Raw genomic sequence first — 24,678 nt, 5'->3', positions numbered from 1 at the left:
GATCACTATGTGACTGACCTGATGTTTGCTGATGATAGTGCTATCCTTGCCGGTAACGACGCTGAAGCCACGGACATCCTCTACGACATTGCCCGCATTGCCCGGCCATACGGTTTGAAGATCAATGCTGGTAAGACAAAGGCCCTGACAACAGATGGGTCGCAAGCCACCATCTATCTCGAAGGCGTCCAGATCGAGCAAGTGCAGGACTTTAAATACCTTGGGTCGCTGGTCCAGGAGAAGAAAGTTGCATCCACCATGGAAATCCACAGCAGAATTGGACAGGCGGCCACTGCGTTCGCCTCGCTCAAATGGTGTCTGTGGAAGAGGACCAACATTTCCACAAAGACTAAAATCCGACTCTTCCGGACTTTGATCCTGCCCATTCTTCTTTACGGATCGGAAACATGGATTTGTCTCAAGTTAGATTTGAACAAACTTGAGGTATTCCAAATGCGATGCCTGCGGCAGATCTTGGGCATCTCTCTTCGCGACCGCATCACTAATGATACCATCCGCGCCAGATGCCAACAGCAACCAACCATTGCCGACCAAATCCAGAAGCGAAGGCTCAGATGGTTTGGCCACGTATGTAGAATGGGCACAAACAGAATACCATCCACACTCCTTTGGAGACAACGACCCACCCAATGGAGCATCCAACGGACCGCGCCTAGGAAAACGTGGGCCAAGCAAGTGGAAGATGACTTGAAGAGCCGACGTCTCGACCTTAACCAGGCCAGGACTGAAGCCATGGATCGTAAGGTATGGAAGAACATCACAGAGCAAGTCCGAAACCCTGCGGCACCTACAGCAGCATACTGGTTGCGTGGCCAACCGCCTCCCCCAGCTGCCAGCTAAGGACCAAAGAAGAAGAAGAAGAATAACTGAGAGCAAAGTGGAGGAGAAACTGTTGAAATTAAACATAAGAAAGGCACCTGGGCTGGATGAGATCTATCCAGTTATATTAAAGGAGGCAGCAAAGGAAGTAAGCAAACCCTTAGCCATAATTATGAGAGCATCCTTGGACTCGGGGGGAAGTCCCCGCGGATGGGAGATGTGCAAATGTATATCCAATTCACAAATTGGGATCAAAGGGTAATTACAGACCTGTTAGTTTGACTTCTGTTCCAGGGAAAATAATGGAGTAACTGGTTAAAGAAGCATTGCAGGATCATTTAGACAAGACTGCAGCAATAATTCAGACATGCATGGGTTTGTCAAGGGAGTCTTGTCTGACCAATTTGATTGGATACTATGATGTGGTCACAAAGGAACTGGATGCAAAAAATAATTTTTTTATCATATACTTGGATTTCAGGAAAACTTTTGATACTGTTGCACATGGAAGACTACTTACCAATTGGAGCAGTATGGCATTAAGGTCAAGTTGCTACAATGGATAAAAGGATGGTTGAGTGGGAGAAGACAGAGAGTGGTGTTCAATGGGTACTGCCCTACGTGGACTAATGTTATTAGTGGTGTCCCTCAGGGTTCGGCGTTGAGCCCATTGTTGTTTTGTATATTTATGAATGATATTGATGAAGGTATATCAAGCTTAATGTCAAAGTTTGCACACGATACAAAGGTTGGTAGGGTTGTTAATAACAGTAATGACAGTATGCTGCTGCAACAGGATCTGGAAAAGTTGGGTAGATGGGCTGAGAAGTGGCAACTGAAATTTAACATTCACAAATGCAAAGTACTGCAGATGGGTTGAAGTAACCCCAGAGAAATGTATCAACTATGTGGTGTTAAACTCAGGGTAGTGGAGAATGAAAGAGACCTTGGAGTGATTGTGAAGTTTTCTGAGCAATGCAGATATGCTGCGAGACTAGGTCATGGGGTCTCGTCAATGATATACAGGAATTTTGTGGACAGGGATAAGGCGGTGATTATCCCCTTGTATAAGACAATTGTCAGGTCACACCTTGAGTACTGCGTACAGATCTAGAAGCTTCATTTTAGTAAGGATGTAGAGTTGCTAGAACGAGTACAGAGAAGGGCAACAAGACTGGTGAAGGGAACAAAGGGGTGCTCTTATGAAGAAAGGCTTAATTTCTGCAAATTGCAGCTTCTGGAGACTAGGCACCTGCGAGGCGATCTGATTGACGCGTATAAGGCATTGAATGGATTGAGCAGACTTAATGCTGAGGGGATTCTTCCTCTTACTCATATTACAAACCTAAGGAGGCATAGATTCAAACTGAGGAAAAACAGTTGAAGAATAGATGTGCGGAAGTTTGCCTTTAGCCAGCGGGTAGTTCATTGCTGGAACAAATTTCCATCTGTTGTTGTGGAAGTGAAGTTGATAGCTTAAATAAATTCAAGGCAAAACTAGAGAAACATTTGGAATGAATGAATCAGTGAAATGGGAAGGTTTTTTTTTTTTTTTTTTTTGGCTGATGGTCAAAAGCTTGCTTTCTTGCATCATGTGCCTCTACTAATGCTAATGCTATACAATTACGTAACAGATCGTCGCTTCTGGAGAACCTCATTAGGATCCGCAAACTGGATACTCATAGCTGTTCGAATTCATGCTAACGAAGATTGGCACTAAGGTGTGAGTGGCACGTTGCACAATATAAACTAACCGTCCTTCTAAAATTTCACAGAAATAATCACTTCTTCCTGCTTCAAGAAAAATCTATAACTATTTCCTAAGATATGCGTGCAAATTCAAAACATATGTTTCAGGGTATGGTCCCACGAAATTTTCTGCGTCTGTGAAAACAGCAGTTGTTATGAAAGTCTGCACAATATTATTTTTTTAAAGTATTTAAAAACTAAATCGATTAAATAAATTATAAGAGTGTGTAAATGTTCATTATAACTAGTGCAATTTATACAGAGTAGTTGGAGGTCCATATCATTTTGTGGTATGGACCTCTATCACGAAATGAGTATTAAGAGGGCAAAATGATGAAAGGAAGAATGCTTATACAGCATTATAATACAAAAAAAACTTTTTGCCCACTTCATTTGCCTATCCCTCCTAATAGTTTGTCTAATTCTTTAAATTTATTCAAACTAATTGGAATTTGTTAAAACAATCAAATACTCTCTGGCTGAAAATTTCCGCACAACTGTCCTACAACCATTCTTTTTTAGTATAAATTTATCTCTCTCTTTTGGGTGTGTCGCCCGAGAAAAATGCCATCAGCGTGCAGTTTACTCAAGAAACACTTTAACCTTAAACCCTTCAATTAGTTCATCAGACAGATGCCTAATTTATAGACCCTGAAATTTAAAGAATACAAATCTTTCTTGGTAAGAATACTCTTTTGTGTCCCTGACTAACATTGTCGTTCTTCTCTGGATTCGTTCCAACAGATATACAACCTTCCCAGATGCGACTAACCATTTCTTATAAAGTTGCTTGGCTGCAATTAAAGAATATTTAAATTCAAATACGTAAGCAGTAAAAATACTTAAGAATAAATATTGGAAAATCAACAGGCAGGCTGATCATTTAATTAGCGGAATGGCAGCACCACTCTACACCAACTCAAGTTTCTTAGAACCGCCAGTAAATGTCAGAAGAGTGTTTTTCCAAGAATACACCGACATAGTTGCAAGTTCTATTATGTTGTCTGGTGGTTGCAAAGTGACTAAGTTCTATGCAGTAAACATAGAACCGTTATGTGAGCTAATGGAAAATTTGAAGTTTGAGCAACGCTTTGTTATATACTATTGTGTCTGACGTGGTATGAATGCTACAGAAATAGGAAGAGAAATGCCAGAGGTTTACGGAAACAAATGCTTGAAGAAAACTGCAAATTTCAGGTAGCACATGCGCATTAAGATAGATGGAAAATATCTACACTTCTAAGGAAATTATTTGGAAAAGGAGAGAGCACTACAAATTAGACCTCAGACTAATAACGGACTAATCACCTCTTTTTTTTTTCTCTTTGATAGCAAAATTCGTGTATATCATTGACAATGCTCCATTCTTGTTCAGCATGACTATACCCAACATAAAATTATTGAGCAGTACCGAGGTTGCTGGGTATTCTAGCAGCCTGCCTGTACTGCTCAGAGAAACTTCATGTCGGGTGTCAGGTGTTATGAATTTGCATACATCTCTTAAATACAGATCTGCTTTAACGCAGAAAGTTCTTATTTCTCTTAAAGCTTGGAACGTCAACCTTTATTTCTCAATAAAGTGTGTGTGTGTGTGTGTGTGTGTGTGTGTGTGTGTGTGTGTGTGTGTGTGTGTGTGTGTGTGTGTGTGTGTGTGTGTGTGTGTGTGTGTTCCTTTGTCCCGACAGCATTAGAACCGATCCTTTCCACATGCCATGGAAGAACAACGATTGTAACCACGCATGCGAATGGTGAATATGATCGCGGATATTTTCATTAAATATTCCCACGTATACGTTGTCCAGGTTAGTTGCCAAAGGGTCTAATTTTGCTACAAAACGCGCAGCGTACACGATTATTTAGTATAAAGCTCATTTAATAAAAATTAAATGGACTTTCTGTTCCTTTAAGTGATATTCATGATACTCTAAATAAGGTATATAGACATCAAAAAACAGCATTTTTCATAAGTTCATTATATGATCTCCTGCCCATAGTTTGTTCCCAGAACCTTCGACTGTCTGTATTAACCATTTGGAACCGACTTAGGCTTCAGGCCAAATATCCTCGCTGTTGCTAACCACCAGTTAATAAGCCGATCATTAACACCAACTTTGCAATTTTGTTTTTCATCTGCTGCGTTCTTTCTTCTGTTTGTATTGTATAAAGTTAAGATATTCCTGACGAGACTCGAGAAAGATCATTAATAAAGCAAACAGCCTACTGGTAGGTAATAGCAAGATAATGATAGCCAGGTAGTGCCATTAATAGTCAGGGGCTACGATCCCCGTCAAACTTTAGGCACAATTTCCTGTATATGTAAATGTAATAACCTAGTCATAACCACAGGTAAAATCTTCATATGCTCAATACAGAATACTCTGATGTCTCCAAACTGTGACGAAAGCAATTACATTTTATTTTATCCTGTAAGTTCGGTAATGTTGATTGTTTTCCAGTGTTGGTTATCATTAATTTGTGAGAAATAATCCTACGCCCTTTTTTGTCATAAAAATCAGTGATAACAAGCCTGATTATTAGTACCTTCTGCTTAATGCGTCGTGGATATACTTTCAAAGATAGTTATCCAAGAAAAATAAGCATATCGCTGAACACGTGTAAGTCATTTGCCTAGATATCAAACGTCATATTAATAAAAATAAATATATATCGCTATTAATAATATAATCGCTGGACAACAAACAGTTTCATCTGATGTATTCGAAAACGATAGCCCAATTTTGGGTCATATCCGTTTATGATAAAGAATGTATCTCAGTTACTGTAGTTTCCAGAACCAGTGGGTGGGGAAAATGGTTTTAAGGGACACAGCTGTTGCACTTGTCATGGCTGCTATTGTTCTCTGGATACGTGATTTGTAAGGTGGTACAATGATACAAAAGGAGCAGTTTCTCTTCCCTTTGAAAAAGAAAGGCCGTGTTCCATAAGGAAGCATTCATCATTCCACCTAGAAGAACTATTCATCATCGTTTATCTAACGCCATCTTCGTACGAATGTCTTGAAATGTTTAGCGTGCTGTCTACACTGCGGAAGTCGGAAACCGAAATTAGGAGTCGTGACTTGAGGGGAAAGAAATAAAAATCAGGAAGTTCGATCGCTGGGTGGATGTTTGGACTCTTCTGCTATGAACCGACCAAGCCTCTTCCTTCAAAAAATACTGTTGTGGAATTAGTATGTTTACTGGGGGTGCGATTCGTAGAGGGCTATTGTTCTGCATTGGCCTGCAGTATAATTATCTTAAACTAGCAGCGAACTCAAAAGAGAGCGATGCTTTATGAGATACGGGCAAATGTATAATAAGCGAACTTTAATTTTTACTTTTTTTTATTTATTTCTTTCGGAGAAAAGCTTGGCCGAAAGTTATGCGACGTCCCCTCTTAAGGAGACAAAATAATTAAGGTCGAATTCATTACTTACAAAAGATGATAGATGAATTCAGCATCGATTCGCACAGTTCAGATCCATAAAATCAGATTAGGTTAATTATGTGTTTATTTATTTTGTTTTTCCAGTTAAAATTCTAGAAAAAAATTTATAGAACCTCAAGTAAATTTTAAGAGTCAACTACTTCACTGAGAATATGTTTCACTGCTCATTATACTTTGTTATTTATTCATTTTAGCATATTACAGCTTAAGGACTTTTTAGTATAAAAATCTCCAAAGTGCTTTAACAATGAGTTCGTTGAATTTTACATCCATCGTAATATGATCGTTTAATGGTAATATAGTCGGCTTTATGTACTGCTTATTAATTCACAGAATAAAATGGATTACATCTGTGACACTTCTTTCGCATAAACACTATCTTTGTCTCTCTCTCTCTCTCTCTCTCTCTCTCTGGATTGAACATTTGTCAAGTGGATGTGATAGAAAAAACATTCTCATGTCACCATGTTTTCCAAAGTGGTTTTCGCGACACTATTGGATGTCGCAAATGTTTTCTATAATTGCACAAAAAAGTATTATTTTGAAATGGTTTCACAGTATTTTAAAAAATATATTTTTATCAATAATTTGTATTTTTTAAAATATAGTACATATAAAACCGGAAGAGGTGTCACAAGTTCTCGACGTTGTATTTAATTTCCGTTATAAAAAACCGTTGTGAGAAATCCAACTTTGCAAATTTCTGATAAAGAAGGATAAAACTGTGAACAACCTTTCGCGGGTAGCGTAGTGAAAATAAACACCGTTCTTGCCACACCGGGTGGAAAAGGCTCTATGTAATTGACGCAATGAATCTTTACGAGTAATTTTCACAATATAGCTGAGTTAATCAGTGTCAAGCGAGAGCTGCATAGTTTTTTCTCCCGAAAACGCGAGTTTTTCATCCAACAAACAGGCAAATCGACACAGAACACACTCAATTTACAGATATAAAATAAATACCTCTAAAACCTTTCAACAAGAATAAAAGAAATCAATGGTAAGGACGTATATAATCTATATAATTGGTTGTCGTGGTTAGTATAGTTATCACATCGCCATCCTCCCTACACCGGGTGGAAAAGACCTGAGTTTGAATCCCGTCGATGATGGCAGGATTTTTATGGATCTTTTTCACAGCGTGGATGAGTTAGTCGACCTCAGGCGAGGGATAGCATGGTTTTTTCTCCCGGAAACTCGAATTATTCGACCGGAAAACAGAAAATCGATTTCAGGGCACACGCAATTTATAGACAATATACACGAAGAAATATGGCCTTAGTCGCTGATGCTCCTAAAACCCAACTACAACAAGTACTACAGACTGCAGTAATATCTAGCAGAAAGTGAATATTGAAAAATCAGATTACTAGTAAGAATGTTAAAGTATTCAGATATATTAAATCTCTCATTTGTCTTGAAAACAAATGAACTGGTAACACCGCTACCTCTCTGGTAGACTCACTATTAAACTTTAATTTACTGGGCATTGACATGAATTGTCAGTGATTCATTAGAGCTAAATTGGAAACATAAACTGAGTTATATCCGCATGTCCTTGGCATTGCGTGACATGTATTTAGAAAGAATCATAATTCTCGTCCAAAAATGTATAACGCAGTGAGTCATTGCGAAGTTTCCGGTATTGTCAGTGATGAATAATGCTAACCAAGTAAATCATATCACACATGCCTAGACACATCTATATTTGGATTGCAGTGTCTCGCTCATAATCAACTTTGATTAAATAGAACGGTACATCTGAGAAAAATATTGACATCATCCACCCAATTGGGTTAACTAATACTTATTTCTAAGAAGATTCATTATTACGAACACGAAAAAAAAAAAGAAAAACGCTGATTAATCCATCGGAAAAGAGAATGAAAAAGTTTCATTGTAAATAATGAAAGGTACATTAGCACATTTTTCCGAAATTTTCTTAAAAATATTCATAAAAAAAAAGGTTTAGCGAGGGCATTAAATAAAATCATGTTATTGTGATAAAATGCTTTTAGTTTTTTCCTTTTAATTAACCTTTCGAATGCGCAAGGTAATTCGCAGTTATGGCAAACTTTTAGACTGGTTACATGATGTTGCTGGCTTGAACAGACCAGAATATATATGTAAAATACAATAATCCCTCGCCAACCGCGGATTTAGAATAATGCTGTTTTGTATTCGAATACCGTAACCCTCGTGGGTAGCATAGTTGGCAGAATCGCTGTACTTTCCACACCAGGTGGAAAAGACTTGAGTTCGAGTCCTCCCATCGATGAAGTGAGGAATTTTTATGGGCTTTTTCACAACGTGGCTGAGTCGGTCTCAGACAAGGGCAACATGGTTTTTCTCCAGGAAACTTGGGTTTTTCGTCCTGCAAACAGAAAATCCACCCCAAAACACGCAATTTACAGACATTTTACATGGAACAATATAAGCTTTTAAAAACCTACTACAACAACTTATAATCGGTTTCACCGTAATGGAATCGGCTTCCATTCTGCATTCCTATATATTTAGTCCTATAGTAGTAGTTCTTTGGTGTATTGCACGTGAAATAAAAATTTGTACGATGTCACTTGGAACTAGTTCTACTGATTTGTATCACATACAGGTCGAGCTACTGTTGGATTTATGCTTGTCTAACAAGTAAGAGACGCAGGTAAACAGGACTAGTTCGCAGGGGGTCATGCTTTAAGCACTTCCGCCCTTAGAGGAAATGCAGCTCATCTTAAAGTCTGTGTGTGTGTTTATTTTTTTTCGCTCCCTTCCAAAAATCAAGATGATTCTTGTAGATTTGACGTTGCTGAATTCAAATATGGCAACCATATTACTGTATTACGATGTTTCATTAACCCCAATTTTAAGGGAGAAGGGATTAAAAATCAAAAACTAAGTTTCTAGTAAAAAAGATTTCATATATTTTAAGAACAATTGGTGTACTAACCTTATTCTGTTTATCTGGTAACAAAACACTTATTTTACCGTTTCCCCCCTTTTACAGTCGTCCATTGGTGTCTTCCGTATAAGATTCCAACAGTAGTCCAACAACAAATTTTCCCTGGTATCTTTTTTTTCCATTTGAGAAATACCTTGGCGAAACCTTCCATCGCGTTCATCAGAGACCGCTCTCAAGTTTTCAGGAAAAAATTCTAAATGGGAATGTAGGAAATGAAGATTTAACGACAGGTCTTGGTTTTCGGTCATTAGGCTACGATTTTTGAAAACTGAGGGTGATGAGAACTTTTTAAGCACATATCGGAGTTTTTGAACTTATTTCCTACGAGAATCTGTTGAAATTATTCAAGGAGGATATTCATGCCGACAGTGTAATTGGTGTGATGAAAAACCGTGTTAGCATTTTTCCCAACTTGCTACTGCAGGCTATGGAGGAATTAAGAATCCAGATGCTAAGGTTTTTTTTTTTTTTTTAAATACTGATTCCGCTGGTACGCCGTTGCACGAGTTTCTTTTATAATTTTTATTAAGTTTTAAAAATAGTTATAAGTAAATGAAACTTTTTTGTTATTCGCAGCTAAAGTGAATCTTTTTCAATTCAGACTTTCCGATGTTTCAGAAAGCCAGATTTGAGAAAGATTCACTGAAGAAGACGAAAACTCGCCACTACTTTTGTGTGGCATTATGATTCGCATATTGTGTATATTGCACATAATCATTGCAGCAAGCGACTAAGTGTGCTTCTTCAAACGCTTGTTTTGTAGAGTTCAGTTAAGACACAGGAGTATTTGTTGTCTGTATACCTTAAACTTGCAGAAATACGATACATCAATCTCCAGGATATTGAACGCGTCCGGGGCGTTGAATAAAAACACTTCTTGTGCTCGTTCCCCCTTCTCTTTAATGTAATCTGATATTTCGCCAGTTTTTCTCCATTGTAAGCTTTTCGTTTCTGCCTAAAGGCAATCTTCAACTCCTTCTTGAACCTTGGTTGTGCTCTGTCACTGGCTGCAATAAATTTGGAGGCCTACTCTAGGACGACTTGCAGCAACCCCTATTCTAAATACATCAAAAAGACACATATCGCCTTCTTGTTGGAAATAGGGGTTATTCATCACAGGTTATTCATCGCAGACGTTAGAGAACTGGTTTAATGAATTTGAATTAAAAGACCACACTTTTTGTGAACTTATAGGCCAGATTGCTGAGCGTTGCAGTATTCTTCAGTAGGCTCCAGGCATTGCTGAGCGTTTCGGCCTTCTCTATCATTTATCAGTGGGCACGAGGCATCATATATTATCTTCTGTGCAATTAACAGCATATGGAACATTTTAATGAGAAATAAAAAACACTGCTGATACACTGCTAAACAAAATTAACAGAACGAAATATTTTAATGAGTATTTTATAGTTAACAGTATCTCTGAAGGCCAATATTTGATATAATAAGCATCCTAGCATGCAAATTCCGAGTATCCAATAGAAATCGATCTGCCACCCTACAGAGCTGCACATTATGCAAACTATTCATGCCTATAAAAACACGCGTTGCGACCACATCACTTCATTCCCATATTTTTGGCTTGATCAGTAGGATAGCCACATCTCCAGTACTCAGGATGGCAAGTCATCGTCGTTTATATGATTCTTTGAGATGGCGGGCCGTCGTACGACTTGATGCCGGGAAGTTGCAGGCGGAAGTGACACGTTAGCTTAATGTGTCACGCAGTGTCGTCTCGGCACTATGGCAGTTTCAGGAAACAGGAACCATTACAAGAAGAGCTGGACAAGGTCGCCTATGGGCTACGTCAACCAGAACAGAACTCTACAATGTCCTGCCATCAACTCTCTTGAGGTTGCTGCGGCCACAGGTGAAAACGTATCCAACCGGACGGTGTTAAGAAGGCTCAATTCAAATGGAAGGAAGCCAGTCATTTGTATCTCATTAACCCCAAACCACCGCGTTTAAACTGGTACCAAGACATGTGACGTGGAGCCCTGACAAATCGGACACAGTTCTGTTCTCTGATGAGTCCCATTTTAGCGTACAAACAAGTTCTAAACGTTATTTCATCTGAAGAAAACGGGAAATGCGGTACCATCCCTCTAGCATCATAGAAAAAAAACTCATTTTTAGGCCACTCGAATAATTAAATTCATCTGCCGTGCTGTCTTATGTCTTAATTCCGTGTGTTCTATGGTCGATTTGTCTGTTTTGCTGGACAAAAACCCGGGTTTCTGGGGAAAAAACCTTGATATTTACTCCTGAGATCGACTAACCCAGCCATGGAGTGAAAAAAGCCCATTAAAGTTCCTTATGTCATCGACGGGATTCGAACCCGGGCCTTTTCCACCCGGTGCGGGGGATGGTGACGATACCACTGTGCTACGCACACAAACTAACATCATAGAAAGGGACACTTACGATGGAGGCGGTTTTTTGGGACACAATAATGATCAACGGCAGCACCCCTCTTCATGTTTTTGATAGGGATACTGCAACTGCGCGAAGGTACTGAGAACAGGTCCTCGAACCCTACTTGCGACTTTTTAAGGATACGGTTGGCCCACATTTTCTTTTCATGCATGACAACACCACGGCACATAGAGCTCAAGTGGTGGAGAAATATCTTGAAAATGAAGCTACCTAAAGCCTGCCATAGCCAATACGATCACTAGACTTAAATCCGACGCCCTTGAACGTCGCATTGCACGCCGGCAGCCAGCTCGTCGGTCACTTGGTGAGCTAAGGTCTGAGCTGGTGGAAGAATGGAATTTGTTGCCAAAGAAACTCATGGACACCCTTATATCGAGCACTGGTGCCAGGCCTAGAGAGGGCTCATATGCCGTACTGATACCATGTGACCATGTTTTCGAGCATCTCGTATCGACTTCTCTAATGTGATCTTTTTGGTAATTCTTATACAACCCAAAAAAATGTCCCTTATACCTATCCGAAGTTTTGCTGTCTCCTTATTTCATCGTTATTCCATGGTACACCACCATATCAAATTTTGTTCCGCTTCATGGCAAGCTGCACGAATTACACCTCGTTTTTCTACGTGTTCTGTTAATTTAGTGTAGTTGTGGGATCGTAACGAATTAGAAAGGACAAAGTAACGAAAACCAAAATTTTGAAAAATATTTAATCCGTTATTCCTGATGTTATGTATTTGAACGTTAGCACATAGAAGCTTGCCCATAGATCAGATAGACCCTTTTAATATACTAAATTGCAGGAATTCATTAACCCAGTTGCAAGATTTGTGCCAGAAGCTTTGACGTGCGCTTTCCTTTTCAGTTCCTTTTTTAGCTTCTTTTAGCTGAGAATGCCGTGACCGAAACTATACGGTTTCCTAAAGTCAGGCCATTGTGATAAATTTCTTCTACGATTATAGTTTCGCAGTCATGAAAAAGGAATATGATTTCCTTTCAAGAAAAAACAAAGGAAACAAATAAGAACCACATTAGTGATCGTATTTGCTCCATTTGCCTTTTCGTTTGTTAAATCACGTTAAAAGTATAACGCATTTGGAACTTAAAGAAAAGTTCAGCAACATCTAGAATTGTGGCGATCTGAATTTGATAGCATCTTGTAACTGCTGTCGTCTTATAAATGGTAATTATACTACTTTCCATTTCTGAACCGCACCTTAACGCACGCAAAAGAAAGAAATAAAACCCTCTCTGATTCGACTGGAAATAGGCAGTTGCAAACAGGTTTTCCGAATTTGATAGACTTTAATGCGTTTGAAGTAATGCAATTCTTCTGAACAAGGAAGTGGCGTGTCTTTTCATTTAAGAACTGATAGTTATTGTAAGTGTTGTGCATCAAACTACCCCCTAGTAGAAGGCCGAGGCCGAAACTTTCCTTGAGAATTAACCAAGTTGTAAGTTTTATATCCGAAATTTCTCTCAAAGCTTTTGGTTGTGTTATTAACAGCAACCTGAAGTTTCGAGCTTGAATCCCTTTGAAATTATAAATCTTAAAAGTTCATTAAATCGTGAATTTAATATAAAACATTTGGAATTAATGTACTTTCTAAATGGCATCATGTAAGCACGTAGTGTTTTAATGTATTCCTTGAATAAGATAAAAAATTTAGTTAAGATTTCATTTTTAATATTTAACTTTTTTATTGTTAAACTGATCGTTAAGTTCGATGAATATTTTGTGCCAATTTTTATTAATTAAATTTATCGTTACTATCATTTAATAATAGTGTTGAGGAATATTCACACAAATCATAGTTATACATACTTCAGTTACATGTGATACATGCGAACATAACTTCCGGGTACATTAGGGTACATAACCCTAATGTACCCGGATGTTATGTTCGCGTACGAATTAGAGTTACGTGCCCTAATGTAGGACGTACTGTGATGTCTGTGATGGTTCAACTTCACAGACATCATTCGCAGCACGGACTGTGACATCGGTATTCAGTTTTCCTCCACACACACACAGTCCAACATATCAGAGGATACAGAGGACACTGTTGACGTTATGCGCTCTTCCAGCTGAACAATGCCCCGTACCTTTGTGGAATACACTTTGCCTTTTTCCCCACAGGAAAAAATCGAAAGAGATAAAGTCAGGCGATCTCGATGTCCAAGGAATGGGCCCATCTCTACCCATTCGAACCATCACAGACATCATATTACGTACTCTAATGTATCCGGATGTTAAATTCGCATATTTTAAGCATACTGACTATAATATATTTTCATATTCCTGTTTTTGCATTCTCCACTAAAACGTTATAAGCATTTCAATGTTTTTAATTTCTCCGTAGACACCGTGCATTATATTTATTTTTATACTGGTATTAATATGAGAGTATCAATAAAGTCCTCAAGAAATAGGCAAGGGGAAAAAAATTGTTATAGCTGCATTATTTTATATCCGAAATTGCATTTTGTTATTTAGATTTTGTTTCCTTCATCCTATTTATCCTTCGGCAGGCATGTAAAAAAATAAAATAAATAAATAATTCATCAATCAGGTTTCTTTGTGATAAAGATCAGAAAAAGAGTTGAAAATATGGAATCATCATCAGCCATTTTCAATCCACTGCAGGATGAAGGCCTCTCCAGCAACTTTACAGTTCCTTCTGTTTGTGGAGTGGCGATCCATTTACTACCCACGAACTCCTGAATTTCATCTGTCCGTCTCCGTTGTGGTCTTCCAGGTTTTCTTCTAGCTCTTGGGTACCATTCTGTTATTTTCTTAGTCCATCTGCCATCATGTTTTCGAGCTATGTGTCCTGCCCAAGACCATTTTAGTTCTTTAGTTTTGATAAGAATGTCCTTTACTTGAGTTTGCTGCCTAATACATTATTCATTATTTTACGTTTCAGACAAATTGGGATATTGCACCTCAGTATGTGACTGTATTTCCTGAATGCTATCCAACAAAATTTATTCTTCTCTTGGCTTCCAGCCACTTATCATTATTACAGCTTATGACTTGTCCCAGATAAGTATATGAATCCACCTTTTCAGTTACTGCCCCTTCAATGATTATGTCCCTTTCTGTGGCATAATTGTTCATCTTTACATTTGTTTTAGCCATATTCATCTTTAGTCCGAAATCCTTAATAACTCTGCGTAACTAATTAAGATTTTCCTCTAATTCTTTGGGATCATGGGTTATGATCACAATGTCAACTGCAAATCGTAAATGGTTTAGGTACTCTCCATTCACATTGACTCCTTTCTGTGAAAAGTCTAATCTTTTTAAAGCTTCCTGAGGGACAGCAGTAAACAACTTCGGCGATATTGTGTCTTCTTATTAAACTCCTTTCTCAATTTTAAATTTGCTGCTGTCTTTGTCTAGTCTAATAAAGGAGGTAGCATTCTCATATATTTTCTTCAAAATCATAATATATGGGGTATCTATGCCTTGTCTTTTCAGTGCCCGAAACATTACCTTATGCTGTATGGAGTCAAATGCCTTTTCATAATCCGCAAATTTTAGGCATAATGATGTTTTATATTCATTTGCTTTCTCCATTAGCTGTGATATTACATCGAGATGATCCATAGTCGAGAATCCTGTCTTAATGCCAGCTTGGTCTTTTGGTTGATACTCATCAATTATTCTTTCTAATCTGTTAGTAAAGACCCTTGTGAACAACTTGTAGATGTGGGATAACAAGCTAATTGGTCTATAATTTACAATTTCTGATTTATCCCCTTTCTTATGCAGCAAAACTATGATTGCATTATTCCACTCCTTAGGCATCACACATTTTCTAATGCATTTTGTGAAGAGTCTTGCCAGTTTCTGTGTCATCTCTTCCTCTCAATTTTAACAACTCTACAGTAACTTCATCTTCCTCCGGGGCTTTCTGATACTTCATTTTCTTCAACGCATGTTCTACCTCATCAGGAAGGATATCGGGTATGTTGTATGTGTTACTAATTTGTGATCCATCTTCCCTACTGCTGGCATCATTCCCTGTCTCCTTATATAATTCTCTATAGTAGTCTTCTGCTATTTGAATTATTCCTTCTCTGCTATTTATAAGTATACCATCACTATTCTTCAGTTTCAGTATCATTTGTCTTTCTGTGTTACTGCTCATGGTTGCTGATTTAAGTCCTTTGTTTTCCCTTAATGATTGTTCTACTTTTCTTGTGTTAAATCTTCTTATGTCCTCTCTGAGTCTCTTTCTAATGGCTTTGCATAACTCAGTATACTCAATTTTATCGTTGTCAGTGTTTATCTTGCTCTTCATTTGTCGTCTTCGGTTCATCATGAAAAGTGTTTCTTGACTAATTTTTAATTCTTTGGATTTCTTTTTACCTATAGGCTTTATCACTTTCAGAAAGTTGTTGTATTCCTCGTCGATATCTTGGGCCTGAACAGTCTGCAGAAGCTCAAACTTGTTCTTAAGTTCCAGCACATACTGCTTTTTCTCCTCTTCTGTTATCTTAATGACCTTCGTATTATTTACTCGAGTCAGTTTTTTCCTTTCTTTTTTTACATCTATATCAAGTGTGCATCTTACCATTCTGTGATCACTTCCAACATTTACCTTGTTCAGGACGGTAACATCATTCACGATATATCTTCTGTTAGCGAGGATGAAGTCGATTTCATTAGTTGTTAAGCCATTTGGGCTCTTCCATGTCCACTTTCTGTTCACCCTTTTCTTGAAAAAAAGTGTTCATTACTGACATTCCTCGAGATTCTGCAAATTCTACAAGTCTTTCACCTCTTTTATTTCTTTCACCAATTCCGAAATTTCCTATAGTTCCCCTTTCTGCGCTGTTTTGTCTCTTTCCAATCTTAGCATTGAAGTCCCCCATAATGATAGTGTAGTGGGCTTTCTGCTCATCTAGAAGACTCTGAATTTCGGTGTACATTTCTTCAACCTCTTCATCATCATGGCTCGAAGTTGGTGCATAAATCATTATAATCTTTATCTTGTACCTCTTAGAAATCCTGAGTAGTAGTCTTGACACCCTTGGTGATGTTCTTTTGAATTCCTTTTGGAATTCAAAAGAACATCGCCAAGGGTGAACATCACCATCAATTGATGTACAGCAGATTTCCACTTGATAAACTTATAAGTGATTTTTTTCTTCTTCTTGTTTCAGCCAAACTGATGATATTCCAATTCACATTTTCTAATTTCTTTTCCAGCTCTGATATCCTATCTTCACCGATGAACGATCTTACGTTGTAACAGGCCAAGTTCAATTTCCGTGCATGGCAGCCTTGTCGTACCCAGAGATTCTTAGCATCCCCTGTGGAAAATGTGAAAAGTTATTCTTATTTCTAATACTATTGGATAATAAGATTAAAAAGTTATTTCCCTGATTGCTTTAAGGTCAAATTTCGGGGTTGCGAAATGAGCATTAACGCAAATTACCACACGTGTGGTAAGGCGGCACCCTTTTTACTCCAAAACGGGGCCCTAAATTTTTTTTCCGGGTATACTCCCCCAATTAAAATATAATCGATTAGATCGGAGGCAAATACAACACTTGAGGAATTCATACTGTCACTGAAAGTAATTTTTTCTAAGCAAAATACTCTCTTGTTTCTCGCACACGCAAGGATATCCTTTTGGAATAATGTCAAACCCCAAATTCTCCCTTGTTTCCCTTCATTCTACTTTTATTCTTGTTCTTTTATTCTGTCGAGCATAGCTGTAGGTTGTCGTCGTGAATAAATATTTGTACTTAGATATATTGACCACGGAATTTACCATTTATGAAATATTCATGGCCATCTCTTTTTATCCCAGAAGTTTCGTTCGTATTGATCTCATCGATGTACCGACGACTACTGTCAAGGCCTCTTCCATCACATATCTTTGGTTCCTCCAGAACGTGTAAGAATTTGATGTCCGCTTACACGAAATATATATTTTTCAGTAATAATAATTTTCGATAATAGTGCGGTTGCAAATGTATTTTATAATTTACTTAATCATTTTTTTCTTTCGTTTATTCACTAAACTGGGTGTTCAAAAATAATGAATTCCTTAATTTCTGAGCTTCCACCAGCGGCTCATCCCTTTTGTTTTACGAATTAGATGTGATATTGATCAATTAAATGCCCAGTGAACTGATTTTATTTGGTTTCAGTCTATATGAACAATAATTCGTCATTTCAAAAACTTTTAACACTCCACACCTCTCAGTGTTTTCAAGAAGTATTAAAATCCATATTTGTATTTCAAATAAGATCTGCGTGACTATTTAAAATATAACAGTCACTAACCTTCTTTTAATTTGATACGGAAGTTTTTAATATTTATTGCTACACCGTGTCAAAGTAAAACATTTGCGCACCATTACTTTCTCCCTCCCTTTCATTCATTCATTCTTTTATTTTGATACTCTTATCGATGCCCAAGGCCATCAATTGAAACTTCCCTCAAGAGAATCGCGACTGAGAGAATGGATGTCGCTGTGTTAGAGGATAAAGTAATGAAACTTTCATGAAGTTCGCGCCTTTGTTTTATTTTTCCTTGTAGTCCTTTCATTTTCAATCAGAAGTAGGCTATCCTGCTCACTTGCTAAACTTCTGGGTCAAATGGTGAATAAAACTTCTGCCAGTCAGACAAGATTGAGAGAGATTCTCACCAACCATAAAAATCAGTCTCCTGTTAATAATAAATGATAATGTTTCTTAATTTTTGTGATTATCGAAGTGTTACTTTCTGTACTGTTTGAGTGCATAGAATAAACATGTAGAAAAATATTCTTGAGAAGGTTTCATATCTATATATAATTAAATTATATTTTTGGATTTATCTTTTATTACTGAATCAATGTCATTGCTTTTAAACATATTCTCTTAGCAACCCTTTTGTGTCACATGTACGGTAACATTTATATGAAGCAGAAGTTACTCCTTCGTTCATTAGAGACAACATGGACCGGCAGTGCCATGACCTGGAAAATATTCCTCTGGAAACCCATTGAACCTCTGATATGTCAGAGGTTCAGTGTTGTTTTTGTAGTAGAGTTTTAGGAGCAGCAGCGACTAAGTCCATATTGCGTCGTATATGTTGTCTGTAAATTGCGTATGTTTTCTTTAGTCGATTTTCTGTCTGCTGGACGAAAATCCCGATTTCCGGGAGAAAAAACCATGCTTCTCTCGCCTGAAACCGACTAACTCAGCCACGTTGTGAAAAATGCCCATAAAAATTCCTTATCATCGACGGGACTCGAACTCAAGTCTTTTTCACCTGGTGTGGGGAGGACGGCAATTCTACCAATTGTGCTACCGACGAGGGCAGGGGTTTGGTAGATTCGGAGGTTTAAGTAATATCATAACTTCGAATTTTTCATATAAATCTCCTCAGAGGATGTTGTGAAATAAATATTATGAAACACGTTATGAAAATTCGGAAAGTGCATTAAAGGCCCTTGCTCCAAATTATCGAAAGTCCTGAATACGAAACTATTTATACATTCCATCTTGCAGTTGTGCACTTTTTGACCACAACTAATGAATAAAAAACGTCTGGAAATTGTGTTATTTCAACAAAATAAGTTATATAAATGTAATAATAAAAATAATTAATACATATTATTATATTACTGCTATTATATAACTTTCTTGTTCTTTGGATATGTTATTGTAAATGCTTCGAGGAATTCTCCAACCTACTAAGGGTTGAAATTCTACTTTTGTTGCAAATATAAACAAGAGAATTTCATGCTGAAGTATACAGAGAAGAGGAAGCTTTAACCATCACATGTAAAAATCTATAAACATAATTATAACAGTACCTGTTTTAATTATAAAAAAAACGTGTCATCTAAATTATAAAGACAAAATAGTTAGATTCAGAAGTCTGGCTAGATTCGTAATTACAAAGAAGAGCAATATATAAAATAGCAAATATGAATAAGAAGTTGGAAACGTAGCCTTTTTGAAGTGGATTAAAGAAAGAATTAAATCCATTTAATCTACACTGCTCTACCATTAATATCCGGACACCCCACCATGAATGGGGAAACAGGTCCTATGCATGCAACGCGTCACAGAATCTGCTATAAATATTGACACAAAAGACAATTGCAAAAGTGGGCATGCAAGATGTCACGTTCAGCAGAATTGATCACCTTAACAAATGCTAGACGCCGATTAACATGGTGTAAGAAGCGCGAATCCTGGACTGTAGAGCAGTTGAAAACGGTCCTATGGACAGACGAGTCGAGGATCGCACTCTACCAGTCCGATAGCCGTTCCTTGGTGTGGCGAATTCCAGGACACAATCAGGAAGTTCCTTCCTGATTGTGTCCTCCCAATAATGAAGTTTGTTGGAATTTGCTGTCATGGTATAGGGCTCCTCCTTTCATGGTTTGACTTGTGCCCATTAGTCGTTATCCACAAAACCATTAATGCTGTGCAATACCAGGACAGCCTGGACAATTATGCTCTTCCAACATTATGGCAATACTTCGAGGAAGGCCCATACCTGCATCAGCAAGACAACGCGCCAAGTCATACTGCTTGGGTCGTAACATGGTTTGAGGACATGGATGTGAAAAAGTTGGATTGGCCAGGCCAGAGTACTGATCTGAACGCTATCGAACATCTTTGGGAATGTATTGGCTCGTCGGGTACGTGAACGTCGAGATCGCCCAAAGAACAAGCCTGAACTGATGGCTGCATTAGAGGCCGAGTGGAGGAACATATCACCTGACATTTATAAAAAAGCTGGTTGAGAGTTTGCTGCGAAGATTGAAGGCTGTCATAAAAGCAAAAGGTTTCAGCACAAAATATTAACAGAATAAAAGTTATTTGTTTTTGGTCTATAGGCAGGCGTCCGGATAATAATGGTAAGGCAGTGTATTTAAATGACCTAGAATTCATCTCTATCAAATTTACAATTTTTTTTTTATATTTGATTTTATTTACCGTTAGCTAGTTAGCTATTTTATTTGCTTTTGAATGGTTGATAACGTTTTAAATTTCTTAAACAGTATATTGAAATTAAAACTTAAGTGAAGATTTGCTATTTCATAAGCAGTTATGTTAGCTCTTTCCTTCGAAAAGAACTTAGCAATGGCCCTATGTTTTATGTATATTGGAACGATAACTAATAAAAATTCAGGAAAAAAGCCTCAGACTGTGGGAAAATTTACAGACATATGCGGTAGTGTAAATGCGTCATGTATATACGCATTAAGTCTCTCCTGAGTATAGACATGATGCATTTGCACTATCTGTATTTTTCCTCAGTCTGAGGCTTTCGCCCTGAATTTTTATTAAGAATTTATACCATCAGCTGTTATACCATCAGGGTATCCACCAATGAAGGGCCAAACAGCCCTAAACGGCTGTTTCAGGGTTTTCCCAGTAATGAGTACGCAACTAGAACTGGCCTGGTACTAATTAGAGTATGAGTAAGGAATGTGGTTCGTCTTCCTTTATTTCTGGGTAAACTTTGGTCTCCTACCATCCTTCTTCTTTCAGCTAACGCTTAAGTTTTCTCCAACATTTAGGAGCTTGTAAGTTAAAGAGCATTAAATTGCTACATATGTACCCTGAAACGTCCATCTGAGTGGTGGTATCCACTGAGAATAAGTAACAGTCTTCTCTATTTGGGGAAGCGTTACTTATCCGAACAGGCAACTCGTTCACAAAAATCAATGTAATGAAAAGATGCCATAACAACTTCAGATAATTTACTGCGTATAGACATGATGTATCTGCAGTAATGTATATGTTTGTATATTAGAACGTTAATTAAAATACACGTATTTATTGTTAATTTTGTCAGGTTATTCCAAGAAAATGAGGACATTTTTCACCTTTTCGAAAAATTCCAATACGTCAGAATGCATGAACTGCACAGGGAAAATATGGAACTCGCTCAGCATGCCTCCATAGTAATGTCAACGCTAGATGAGAGCATCCGAGCCCTTGACAATGTCGATTATTTTCTAGATTACTTACATTCTGTTGGAAAATTACACACCAAAATACCAGGATATCAAAAGGAATATTTTTGGGTAAGTAACTGAATTGTATTTATGTATTTTTAATAAATTATATATTTTGTGAGTTTTCGTTTATATATTTGAAAGAATTGTCCATTTAGCTATCATTTCTCGTTTAACGCAGTTTTTCCTCGGGTGGTTATTTGTTAACTCTTTTATGCATGTGAATTATCCGTCACAATAATAACGGTTTCGCCATTTTTATTCGTATGGAGAAGTCTAGGTTCGATTCGCTTCACACACTTGAGGAATTTCGAAAAGTCTCTTCAATCGGGGATATAGCTGATAGATCAAATGCAGTGGGATTGGATTTTCCTTCTCCCTTTTGAGTTATTCGTGATTTTTAGCATATACACAGTGGAGCACATGGAAAGTTGCTGATGAGCCTAAAACTAACAACGACAACATCCATAGACATATGAAAAAGCTTTGGGTGGGCTACGTTCCTTAGCTGTCTGTGTGTTTGAAAGAAATTTAGTGAGGGTTAGAATTATAGGTTGTTTGACTAAAAGCGTCCGATATTCACTTATTGAAATTGCTAAATAACAGAATTTTGTCAGTGTAATGGACTTCATTTTTCTTATCCAATTCTGTAAAGCGAATCATAATGAGCCATCGCGGCCCATATACTGTTTGAACAATGTCTCTTCAGAAAGCACACATTTCACAACTACAGAGTGTCCGAAAAGTATGGAATCAGTAGGATTTATACGTATGCTTACTCTCGTTTACAATTTGTGTTTTAACGTATCCACCGTTTCTCTCCGAGTGTCTTCACTTAAAGAAAGGCGACCACATCGAGGCTTGTCAGCGACAGATCCAGTCTCTTTAAATTTCTTCACCAGTTTCCCAACTGCGCTGTGCATTATTGGATTCTTTTCTGGGTTTCTAGCATTAAACTCGTCCGCCACTTCTCTCTGGGTCCATATCTGATGACCACTAAGGACTATCTCGACCATTTCATCCAGTGTTAATGCCATTTTTCTCTTGTAAAAAAAAACATATTTTTACCATTGGTTCCAGACTTTTCTGACGCTGTATTGTAAAAAGCATCACCCGAGGAGCACTAGCTGCATGTAACGGGAAATTTCCATAAACGTCTGCAAAGACAACAGAACGTACGGTGATCATATATGAATTTAAAATATTTTCACGTGAGTAAAATCTCCCGTGTTACGAATTCAGCGTTGTGAATACCAGAACAGTACTCTAAGTGATATATTTCAATAAATATACAATTCAAACTAGAGTGCCATTTTTTTCGATTATCTGTATTTCAATAATGGTTTTGGAATAACCACAGCAATATAAATCCAGCTGATGTGTATTATGGTGTTTGCATCAGTAAACTACAGTGGGGATCATACCGTTGACATTTTTCCTTTCCTTCATGAGTGATCTTATTGCTCACTTTACCGAGTAATCGACACTGTGTTGCATCAAATATTGGCTTACTTATCACAATAATCTTGACATTAGTGAAAAACTTTCCGAGCAGTCACTGCGAAAGTTATCTACGCCACCTGTGTTCAAATTCACGTGATACCACGTAATTCGGTGATGTTCTTGCCTTCATCTTGTAAACTGCCGTGATCCTATGTGGCCGCCAAGGTTATAAACTGAATGTTTATTTATTTATTATTCGTAAGCTTCAAAAGTGATTGCCGCATCTTTAGAACCCTTTCTCGCAAATCATGCAAACTTTACCACGTACGCTGATGATTTAAAGTTCGTTATTGTCACAAAATGCACCCAGTCTCTCCAATCTACCACAGTGATCTCCAACCAACAGTTACAAGAACTTGAAAATTACCTCCATGTGACTGGGCTTTCCATGAACAAATAGAAAACCGATCTATTTTCACCAAGAAGAGGAACGTCAACGATGTGAACACACCATAATAGGAAACTCTCTAGTTACAAAAGTCACCCAGCATAACAATTTGAACGTCATCTTGGACAAAGAACTTATGTTCTTGACTCATTTTAATGCCACTCGGGAAAAATATATGCAACTATATGGGCAGTGAAACAGGAGATCTCCAACTTTCATGATCCACATCTTATCATCAACTATGTTCTTCGTTCCATAATCCGAATTCCTTTATATGCCTCAATTATATGGTCCTCTGCACCCTCATCTTACCAAACCAGGTTCTTATCCCTGTAATACTGGATTTTTAAATGGCTCAATAAGATTGCAGGTCTACCACCAGCAATCTCAAAATGTGCCCTGCTCTCCAATCTAAATATGCTATCATGTAGGTATCACATTAGCATTAGCATTAGCATTAGTAGAGGCATTTGATGCAAGAAAGCAAGCTTATGCAGCATCAGTCAAAAAAAAAAAAAAAAAAAAAAAAGTAATATAAATAAATAAAAGTAACCACTTCCACTTCACCCCTCTGTTCGTTCGAAATACCTGTCCAGCTGAGCCTTAAACTTATTTAGGCTATCAACTTCCACGACAAGGGATGGAAGTCTGTTCCACCCACCAACCACCCGCTGGCTAAAGGCAAATTTCCGCACATCTATCCTACATCTGTCTTTCCTCAATTTGAATTTATGCCCTCTCAGGTGATTTTTCTGAGCTAGAGGAAGAATCCCATCAGCATTGAGCATGCTCAAACCATTCAAGGCTTTGTACACCTCTATCAGATCACCCCGCTGGTGCCTAGTTTCCAGACACTGTAATTTGCAAAACTTAAGCCTTTCTTCGTAAGAGAACCCCTTTGTCCCATTCACCAATCTAGTTGCCCTTCTCTGTACTCGTTCCAGCAGCTCTACATCCTTCCTGAAATGAGGCCTCCAGGCCTGTATACAGTACTCTAGGTGTGGCCTGACCATTGCCTTATACAATGGAATAATCACCTCCTTATCCCTGCTAGAAAAATTCCTATATATCATTGACAATACACCATGAGCTACTCTTGCAGCTCGTCTGCACTACTCAGAGAACTTCATATCTGCCTGCACCACCACCCCCAGGTCCCTTTCATTCTCTACCACTGTCAGTGTAGTACCACAGAGTTGATACGTTGCTCTGGGGTTGCTGTTTCCCATATGTAGTACTTTACATTTGTCAATGTTAAACTTCATTTGCCACCTCGAAGCCCATCTGCTCAACCTTTCCAAATCCTGTTGCAGCAGCATAGTGTCAGTAGTGTCCTTGACAACCCTGCCAACCTTCGTATCGTCTGC

The 24,678-nt window shown here is 37.9% G+C and overlaps 1 protein-coding gene across 1 annotated transcript in view; it reads left to right on the top strand.

Moving 5' to 3' along the window:
• The window catches only part of LOC150081905 (neuroglobin-like), a 100,807-nt gene that overhangs the window by 58,101 nt on the left and 18,028 nt on the right, over positions 1-24,678 (top strand). Inside the window, exon 3 of the mRNA XM_090378975.1 lies at positions 21,258-21,489. Coding sequence (XP_090235101.1) covers positions 21,258-21,489 — 232 coding nt within the window. The remainder of the gene's footprint in view (positions 1-21,257; positions 21,490-24,678) is intronic.

The sequence above is a fragment of the Mastigoproctus giganteus genome, chromosome 8 (assembly GCF_048544385.1).
Source record: "Mastigoproctus giganteus isolate SK-2022 chromosome 8, ASM4854438v1, whole genome shotgun sequence".
Taxonomy (NCBI): domain Eukaryota; kingdom Metazoa; phylum Arthropoda; class Arachnida; order Uropygi; family Thelyphonidae; genus Mastigoproctus; species Mastigoproctus giganteus.
This window is presented reverse-complemented; position numbering and strand designations above follow the sequence as displayed.